This window comes from Mirounga leonina, unplaced genomic scaffold (assembly GCF_011800145.1).
Source record: "Mirounga leonina isolate KUSES-001 unplaced genomic scaffold, KU_Mleo_1.0 Mir_366, whole genome shotgun sequence".
Lineage (NCBI taxonomy): Eukaryota > Metazoa > Chordata > Mammalia > Carnivora > Phocidae > Mirounga > Mirounga leonina.
In genome coordinates this window covers 3,572,468-3,582,275 of record NW_023270709.1, presented here as the reverse complement: position 1 = coordinate 3,582,275, position 9,808 = coordinate 3,572,468, and the positions used below count along the sequence as shown (strand labels likewise).

General features: G+C 49.4%; 1 protein-coding gene across 1 annotated transcript; it reads right to left on the bottom strand.

Annotated features, from left to right (window-relative positions):
• Positions 1-319: 319 nt before the first annotated feature.
• FOXQ1 (forkhead box Q1) lies at positions 320-2,748 on the bottom strand. Its single transcript, XM_035030716.1, has one exon. It carries the CDS (start codon positions 1,553-1,555, stop codon positions 320-322), a length of 1,236 nt encoding a protein of 411 aa, XP_034886607.1. The 5' UTR covers positions 1,556-2,748.
• Between the last annotated feature and the right edge of the window lie 7,060 nt (positions 2,749-9,808).

Genomic DNA, 9,808 nt, shown 5'->3' with positions numbered 1-9,808 from the left:
TGCGACAAAGATAGGAATAAGGGTAAGGGGGGTAAGAAGATAGGAAAAGTCTTTGTGAAGTGAGGGAGGGACAGGCTTGGTCAAGAACCTAAAACAATTATGGAGCATTGGTTTGGTCTTCTGTAAAGTCACAAAAGAAGAAGGAAAATATTCTTAATTAAATTAAAACACTTCTGTCAAAAATGCTTTAGCTTTAAGGCACGTTTGATGGAGATTTTTTTTTAACGTCTTTTTTTGTCTGGCTAGAAAATGCAAAGCCCTGGCCTGCGTTTCCTGCCTCCCCGATGGCGCCCACCCTTGCCTGGCTCCGCGGCGCTGCTCAGGCCAGGAGCGTCTCCACTGGGTAAGGCAGGTGCGGGCCGGGGCCACAGGACGAGGACGCCTGCAGGGCCGCGGGCAGCCGCAGGGGGCAGTACAGGTGCGCGCCGCTGCCGGCCGCCGGGCCTCGAAATGGCTTGGCTGGGGCCGAGGCGGAGAGGGGCGCGAGCAGGAGGTGAGGTGCGGCGGGGGGCACGGCGGTCTGCACGGCGGACTGCGCGTCTGCTCCGCGCGCGCCCAGCAGCGCCGACTCGGTCGCACCGTAAGCGCACAGCGGCAGCAGAGCCCCTCCGGAGGCTCCGGGGAGTAGCGCGGGATATGTGGGCAGCGGCGGACAGGGCGAGGCTCCCCATGGCAGCCGCGCCCCGGGGGCCACTTCCCCGTCGCGGCGGCTGCGGAAGGGTTTGCTGAGGATGCTGTCTATGGCGAAGGAGCTGGAGAACTTGCCCGCAGGGCTGGAGCGCCCCTCCTGGCGGGCGGGCGAGCGCGCGCGGGGAGAAGCCGGGGTGGCGGGCGCGGGCGGCGGGGGCGCGGCGGTGGGGTGGGCCGCGGCCTCCTCGGGCCGAAGCCCTGGTGCGGGGGCCGCCGCCCGGTGGCTGAGGCGCTTGCGGCGGCGGCGGAAGACCCCGTCGGCGAAGGTGTACTCGCTGTTCGGGTTGAGCATCCAGTAGTTGTCCTTACCCCAGGGCCGCGAGGGGTCGCGCAGCACCTTGACGAAGCAGTCGTTGAGCGAGAGGTTGTGGCGCACTGAGTTGCGCCAGCCCGTGTAGCTGCCGCGGAAGAAGGGGAACTTGCCCATGAGGTACTCGTTGATCTCGGCCAGCGTCAGGCGCCCGCCTGCTGAGTCACGGATAGCCATGGCTATGAGCGCGATGTATGAATACGGGGGCTTGGGCCGCCGAGTGTATGGCTTGCTGCGCGCGCCCTCGCCGCCCCCCGCGCTCCCCGCCCCGGGCCCCGCCGCGCAGGTCTCCTCGTGCCCCGCCGCCGCCGCCGCCGCCGGGCCCTCCTCCTCAGTGCCCGGCCCGCCGCCTGCGCTCCGCTCGCCACCGCCCGCCAGCTCCCCGGCGCCGCCGCCCGCCGCGGGGCTGTTGGCCGCACAGTCCCCGTCCGAGCCCAAGGAGTCGTCGCCAGCTGCCGACAGCGGAGATGGCGCGTTGCTGCCGCCTGCACCTTCCAGATCACTACCTGGCTTGTCCCCGTGGGCCGCGCGGGGGCCGAACACCTCCAACTTCATGCCCGCGCACCCTGTCCCTGCCCTGCGCCGTACCCTTTCCTTCGCGCAGCCTTGGGAACCTGGTGCCGGGGGCCGGAATGGAGATCTCGAGGCCAGGGGTCCTCGCCTTTCTTTCCCGGGAGCTCTCCCTTCTCTTGCGAGAGACAGTCACTTTTCCGTTGAAGAGTCTTCTTCCGCTGGAATTTTTTTTGGAGGAGTTGTGCTTATTGGGTGAACTAAGAGGGGCGGAGAGGGAGGAGTTGGGTGGGTACTGTCTTCAGTTCGAGGATGAGAGACTTCGGGGTGAATGCGTACAGGGGTGCGGTTCCACCCTCTGATGCCCAAGTGTGCCGGGCTTGGGACTTCTTGCTGGAGGAAGAAGCGTGAGCATCTGCTATCCATTCAAGAGACCAGGAGGTGTTCTTTACTGGAGGTCCCAGGTCCCGGGCAGGAATCTTCGGGGCACGAAGATGGTGCCAGCCGGTGTTCGTGCCACCCTTGGGGGAGGGTATGGAGCCTTCAGCCTTGAGCGCCCGCGGAGCCGAGTCCCCGAGGCCGTGGCGCCAGTAGCCGCCTTTCCGCTCCGGGTCTCCGAAGCTGCATCTCCACGCTGGCGGGCCGCTGTTCCGTCTCCCTTCCACCTTCGCCCCGGCCCAATATAACCCTGCGGCGGCTCCGAGGGGGCGGGGCCTGGGCGCCGACGGCCGAGGGGTGGGGGAACTAGGTGGCTTAGGTGGCCGAGGCTCCCCGGAGGGCGCACACCAGGCAGAGGCCATGCGGCAGCGCGGCCGCAAAGTCACTGCGCAGGTTGTTTGTTTTGGGTCGGCCCAGCCCCGCCCTCCGCCTCCTGCCAATGGGAAGCCTGCGCGCGACTGGGGGTGTACGCGTGTCTGTGAGTGTGCCTGTGTATGGGCCCCGCCCGCCCGCTCCTCCCTCAGGTGTGACCGCCCGACCGCTTGGGAGGGTCCCTGCGTCTTGGAGCTCAAGGAGGCGATTTGGGCAGTGGAGGGGGCGAGCTATCTTAGGGGACACCTGGACGGGCTGGGTCCAGGGCCGCAGGGACTTTGCTCAGGCCTGCAATTCTTCCAAACTGCACGCGGTGTAGTGAAAACCGTGCTTCTTCCGAAAGCAAACCCCTGTCGTTACTGACGAAGTGTTGAACAGCAGTGACCACGCAGGACACTTTGCAGGGATCTCTTATGGGAGCCACATGCTGTGCACCTTTCTACGATTTCCTTTTGCGGACTTTTTTCTTTTCTTTTCTTTCTTTCTCCTTGCCTCCCTCTCTCCCTCCCTCCCTCCCTCCTTCCCTTCCTTCTTCCTTCTTTCCTTCTTTCTTTCGTTCTCTCTTTCTTTCTTTTTCAATACTGGACTTGAAATTGTGAATTTTTTTAATGACCTTGGCTCTTGCTCGCTTAAATGGCCTCTGACTTTCACTTTTCTTTTGTTTTCCTTTACCTGGCTGGTGGCTCTTGGGTAAGAACAGCAGTATTGCCCTCTTTCCCTGGGGCGGCTGTGTGTGGCTCAGGGTGCCGAGCTCTGCCTGCGTGTGTACCCCTGCGGAATCCTTCAGACTCGGGCGAAGCGGGGGACGTGCTATTCCCGGTTCCGACTATCAACAGGAACGAAAGGGAGGGTGTGTTCCCGGGGGCGGGGGCCGAGAGCACGACGTGTTTACGACCATTTCTTCCCAATTTTTCCCCTTGAGGGCTTTTGCTGTGGTTTCGGACAGTCGGGAAAGGGGGGACCTTTCTCTGCCGCAGGACGGTGGGCCTACGCGGTGTCAATACCCCAGGGACGGGGCTCCATGGACCACCGCCCCCCCCCCCCGCCGCCCCAGAAGGGTGCAGTTGTAACCCGCTGCCCTTCCACGTTGAGGTTTCCTCCTTTTTCCTGCCTTTGTTGGAAATAGCGACGGAGCTGCGAGTACGTGGAAGCTCACCTTTGATGTTTATTTTATTACTTTCCACCATTTGTGTAGAAAACGTACACAATCCTGTCTTATCTTTATTCAGGCAGTTTTGAAGGCATTTAGAATGGGGCGGGCAAAATGACAGACCCATCGGCGGTTCTGTTATTCTTGTGTTTGGAGAATGATCATTTGGAGATTAGACTGACGTTTATTGCGTGTTTGAGTTGGGAGTGGGGTGGGGAATGGATTCTTTCCCAGAGATGAGCCTCCCTCTAGGGGATTTGCTCACTCTAGCCCTGGGAGTTTATAGTTCCTTGGACCTGGAGCTGGGGAGTGGGCTGGGCCAAGATAGCAGCCAGGTAAAGAGGCAGCGATTTGGCTAGTGATAAAAGACACGAACAATGAATGTCATCCTCGTTTGAACTCTGGAGATGGGCAGGGCAAGAGGAGAAGACCTATTTTTTGAGTGAGATAAGCCCAGGCGAGTTGAGGTGGGGGCCCAGTTTGGCTGCAGAGTCTAAGGGAGGCCACTAAGACACTCCAGCGTCAAGGTGCCCAGCCATCACCCAGTTCCATCTTAGAGACTGCACAGGTGTGCTGTCCCGCAGGATTGAAGTCACACAGCTACTACCAAACCCGTGACCCTGATGCAGCCCAGACACCTCCAGATTTGCAGCAACACTCACCTCAACCAGCTGTGCTCCTCCCCAGACCCCCATGGCTTCCTCCACCCTGGTTCTGCAGCATCCTCCTATCTCCCCTCCCCCCCCTCCCCAGATTCCCCAGCCTAGGTGCTGGAGGGGGGGGCGGTTCTCATGTTAGTCTGGGAAGTTCCAATGAACTGTTGACAGGGATATTGTTCAGAGAGCAGAGAAGAAAACTGGGCAACATACTGGGCCCTGCTGCCACTTACACATGACCAGGTGAGGGGCTGCGGTTTGGATCTTCTTTGCCTGTAAAAAGAGGCTGATCTGAATGGACTGCTAAATTTTCTCTCAGCTCTTGCGCATGTAGTTTTTTGGCACTCGTTTTTTCTTGGGTTGAATGTATAGGAGGTGCATTTCTGCCTCTAGGGAGTTCGCAGGGCAAGGGGGTGTGAACATCCAGCCGCTGGGACTATAATGGCTGTGGCACTCTGCCTTAGCCTGCTAGCTCCAGAATGTGCATCTCTCTCCAGCCTGGTGAGAAGAGGGAGGGGGTTGTGGATCTCCTGGGCAGGCAACCTGGGGATGGGGCTTTGACAAAGGAGTGTTGGCTGCCTCCAAGGAAGGCAGACCGCCTGCATCACTGCCCGTTTTTTTTTCTCTTTTTTACCCAGCGCCTTCCCTCTCCCCCATCCTCAGCAGGAGCAGACCCTCTCCTTACCCCATCTCAGGTGGGAAAAGGACCTGCCAGTAACTTCTTTGGGATAGGCCTTTCCCTTGCCTCAGTGCTGGAACACTGGTAGGCTGCTATCTGCAGGTTTGGAGCCTAAAAAGGTTTGAAGGGAAGGGTGGAGGTGGGAGACTTCTCAGCAGGAATATCTTTTCTGTTTTCAGAGTGACTTTAGGAACTGGAGTGTAAGCCCCACCAGGGCAGAAGTTTTGTCTTTTTCTTTAACTGCTGTATGCCCAATCCTTGCCTCCAGAATGTCACATTGTGCCATTTGCTGAGCACATGCTACATTTGTCTTTAATTAAGATCAGAAATAAAACTGCTCTTTCCCTTTGTAGTTGATTTTGGTATATTATCTTTAACTGCTATTTACAGCCAAGGAAATCATTCATCTTGTCCAGATTTAGGAAAAATGAGAATGGATGGAGAAAGGATCCATTCTCTGCATCTCTATCCACAACATCCTCAAGCCCAGGCACTGTAAAAAAATTCACATTCAATGTTTTGTTAGTTCATAAGTTCTTCAGTAATGGTTGGAGATTTTTGCTCCCTAATTCTTAATCCTTTGGGGGTCTACTATTGATGGGTTAGTAATAAATGCCTGTAGGTGCAGCCTGACCAAACACTTGCAGGTATGAAAGACCCATTAGCTTGTTTTTTCTCCCTTGCCTTTTAATTTCCATGGAGAGAAGTGAATAAGCTATGGCCAAAGATGAGTTCATGTTTCCATGATCTTGTGGCCTTCCTGAAGTGGTTTTAGGCAAAGGAAGATAATGCATCTATCTGCAGACACCAAGAATTAAATTAACTGTGGAAACGATCTACACATTTAATAATTTGATAGTGCTTTGTACCCCAGTTCCTAAATTCTGATATGGGAGGAAAATAATTTAATTCCTAAAATGCCTAAGGTAATTTGGGAGACTGGAAATTGACTCTGAGTGGAAATACTGATGACTTGTTCCCTGAATTAAAAGAGCACGCCGACTTTGCACAGTGGGAACATGGAATCACCTTGATAACATTCCCTGTGGGTAACCTGGAAACAGCTTTGAGTTTCTTGCCTTGCTAACCTCTGCTGGTAGCTGCTGTTGACCTCTGGGTATGAAGAGAAGGTGAACTTAAAAATAGTTTCCTGTGGGAACCTGGGCCTGTGGATGAGTCTACATTATAATGTCCTTAAGAACCTAAGAACCCCAGGCACAGAGGACAGCCTAATGTTCAGAGCCCCAAGGCAAAATGCATGGCACTGGACCGATGTGAAGTCTCTCTTGAGGCACAGAGAGGGTTCTGACTTGTGTTAGAAGTCAGATGGCAGTGAAAGTTCCCTCTCTCTTCCTTTCTCTTAGTGGAAACATATGGGAAACAGTATTTTGTGCCCTGTTATAACCCATACCTCCATTGCTTGGCTGATTCTTTTGTAGATTCTGAACATTTGGGAAGAATCCTGCAGAGATTCAGGGTGATGCGTGAGAGGATGGATAAAACCTAGGTAATTTTGCATGTCTTTGTAATAGACACAGGCTTGCATGTCTGTTTGCCACCTGTGTTCTGGCGCTCTGCTTTTGGTACTCTGGCCCAGCCCATAGACATGGTTTGATCAAAGAAGCCCAGTATTTTGCTAGGCATTACTGAACAAGTACAGACCCAAGGGCTATCCTTGAAGTTTTTTTCTGAGAGTCCAAGGGTCACAACCAGCAAGAAACTCCTTGGGCTTCCATTGAACTGATGTATTATTGGGGCACTTGAGTGGAACCTCCAGGTAGTGGGTCCTGGGGAGTGGGGAATGGCAGGCAGGTCTAGTGATGGTGGAGAAGAAAGTAGCTAAAGGCAAATTGAGGAAAGGTAAAGGGGAAGGAAAGAAGATATGAAGATATAAAGGAGATCAGCCACAGTATGATAGGGATTAGAGATCACTGAAAAAACTGTCTGATTCTGCAATTCAGAGACAAAATCCTGCACAATGTATGAAATATCAGAGAATGAAAGAAAGTCCCTGGGATGATTTATTACAATAAGATGACAGCTTTGATACTGTGGTCATCGAGTGCATCTCTTCAGAGCTGACCAAGTCTGAGGAACACTTCTTGTCTAGTTCTAGTCCAGTTTCCCTATTACCTGAAGTTCTTTAAATTTTAAGTGTTAAAAGCTGAGAAAGAAAAATTGAACTTCCTTTTACAATGCATTATCTAGTCCTCTCTTTTTAAATTTGAGGCTGCCGTTTTCCATAACAAATTAAAAATTAGACCCTCTCCCAGTGTTTGTCGAGAGAAGACTGTCTTTCCAAAGGGAAATCTGAATGGGGTGCCTCTGACTTTTACACCCCTGGGACTGCCCCATTGTCACACTGTCATACAGATCCTGGTGAGAGAGGGACAGGTGGCAAATGAGATCTAGTTAGTATCCTGGATCTACAAATGAGGATGTACAAGCAAACGAAACAAAACAGGTCTTTGCAGGGGTCCCACTCATCCCTTCCCATCAGGCTAGAGAGGGGTCTTGTGTCATTCTTGCCTTGGCCAGCAGTCTCCAGCTTCTGGACGCACAGTCTAGGTTTGTGCATGGAGGGTAGAGGTAGAGTGAACTCCTCCATTTAACTCTAGAGAAGGTGTTGTCACTCTTTGGATAGGTGTGGAATTTGGAGATGGATAATCTTGGGTTTGTATCCCTGTTGCACCAGGCAAGTTACCAGTCCTCACTTTTTTTAATATAGAAAAATAACTCTTGTCCAAATTTTAACAACTCAACTCCCTAGATTCTACATTCTTTGTCTTGCTCATTCTCCTCCTCCTTGGGGGGATGATCTTGCAAAGATGTAAGCCCAGTTGGGCAAATTCCTTGGCAGTTATCTACTGAGCAAAGTTTCCAGGAGGAAAGTGGAAAAGTGAAAAACAGTCCTTGGGTGTGTGGGAAACTTCCTTGGACTATTTAGGCCTAGTGTGTAGCTAATGCCTTAGTCAGTGTTCCAGAAAGAAAGAGAAAAGTCAAATCCCTGGTTTTTCTTCCAGAAAATTGAGGACAATTGTATTGTTCAGAGAGGGTAAAACCCATCTTAACAACTCACATGAGAAAGATTGTGATCGAGCTGTGAAGAGAATATCTGTCTGTCTAAGGGTCTATTATCTACCAACTTTTTATCATGGAAGATTTCAAGCATATACAAAAGTAAAGGCAAAAGTATAATGAAGTATCATAAACCATTATCCCAATCAATATTTACTAATTTATAGCCACTCTTATTTCATTTGTATCTTCACTGTCCCTACTTCCCACCCTTCACTAGGTTTTTCTGGATCAAGCCCAAGACACGATATTATTATTCTTTAATTACTTTAATAACTCTAAAAGATATGGACTTCTTATTTAAAAAATAAAAATATAACCACAGTATCATTACCAAACCTCAAAATATTGCCAGTATATTCATAATATTATCAAATATCTAGTCAGTACTTAAATTTCCCTAGCAGTCTCAGAAGAGATATTTGCAAATGATATATCCAATAAGGGGTTAATATGCAAAATACGTAAAGAACTTATACAACTTAACATCAAAAAACCCCAAATAGTCTGATTTTAAAAATGGACAGAGGATCTGAATAGATATTTTTCTAAAGAAGACATACAGATGGACAACGGATACATGAAAGCATGCTCAACATCACTAATCATCAGGGAAATGCAAATCAAAACCACAATGAGATAGCACCTTATACCTGTCAAAATGGCTAGAATCAAAACAACAAATAACAAGTGATGGCAAGGACATGGAGAAAAAGGAACCCTTGTTCACTGTTGGTGGGAATTCAGATTGGTGCAGCCACTGTGGAAACCAGTACGAATGTTCCTCAAAAAATTAAAAATACAATTACCATATGATTCAGTAATTCCACTACTGGATGGCTACCCAAAGAAAGTGAAAACATTAATTTGAAAAGATGTATGAGTCCTATGTTTACTGCAGAATTATCTATAGCTAAGATATGGAAGCAACCCAATGTCCATCCATAGATGAATGAATGAATAAGAATGAATGGAATATTATTCAGCCATAAAAATGGATGAGATCTTGCCATTTGCAACAACATGGATAGACCTGGTTGGTATAATGCTAAGTGAACTAAGTCAGTCAGAGAAAGACAAATACCATATGATCTCACTCATATGTGGAATTTAGGAAACAAAACAAATGAATAAACAAAGAGAAAAAGAACAAAAAAAAAAAACAGATTCTTTTTTAATACAGAGAACAAACTGTTGGTTACCAGAGGGAAGTTGGGTGGGTGGCTGGGTGAAATAGGTGAAGGGGATTAAGAGTGCACTTATGATGAGCACTGAATAATGTATGGAATTGTTGAATCACTACATTGTACACCTGAAACTAATATAACACTGTATGTTAGTTATACCTCAATAAAAATATTTAAAAATTTCCCCAATAGTGTCATTTTTAATGAACAATTAGTTGGATTGATCCAGAATCCAAAGATCTTCCCATTATGTTCGGTTGATAAGTCTTCTAATTCCCTTGAACTTACAGATCTTCCTTCCCTTTTTAATTTATTATTGAAGTTTAATTGTTTAATAAGTCAGGTTGTTTGTTGTGTAGATTTTTCCTACAGTTTGGACTTTTTGATTATGTAGTGTTGGTTACCATGTTCTTTTGTCCCCTATATTTTTCGTGAATTGACAGATCGAGAGGCTTGAGCATATTCAGCTTTTATTTTTATTTTTCAAAAATACTGGTGATGTGGATTTTTCTATGGAGGCTTATAATGACTGGTTGTTGCTCTTTTTGCAAATTAAGATATCTGTGATTTTGAGTCTAAGCTTGATTCATCTCTTATAAAACTCCCCATCAGCTTATTGCCTCATGGTCTTTGCAGTCATTAATGACAATTGCCTATTGCCATCAGAGATTGCAAGATAGTGGCATTATTATTTCTTTATAAGTTGGAATACTTATGTAAAGAAAAACTTTTCCTCAT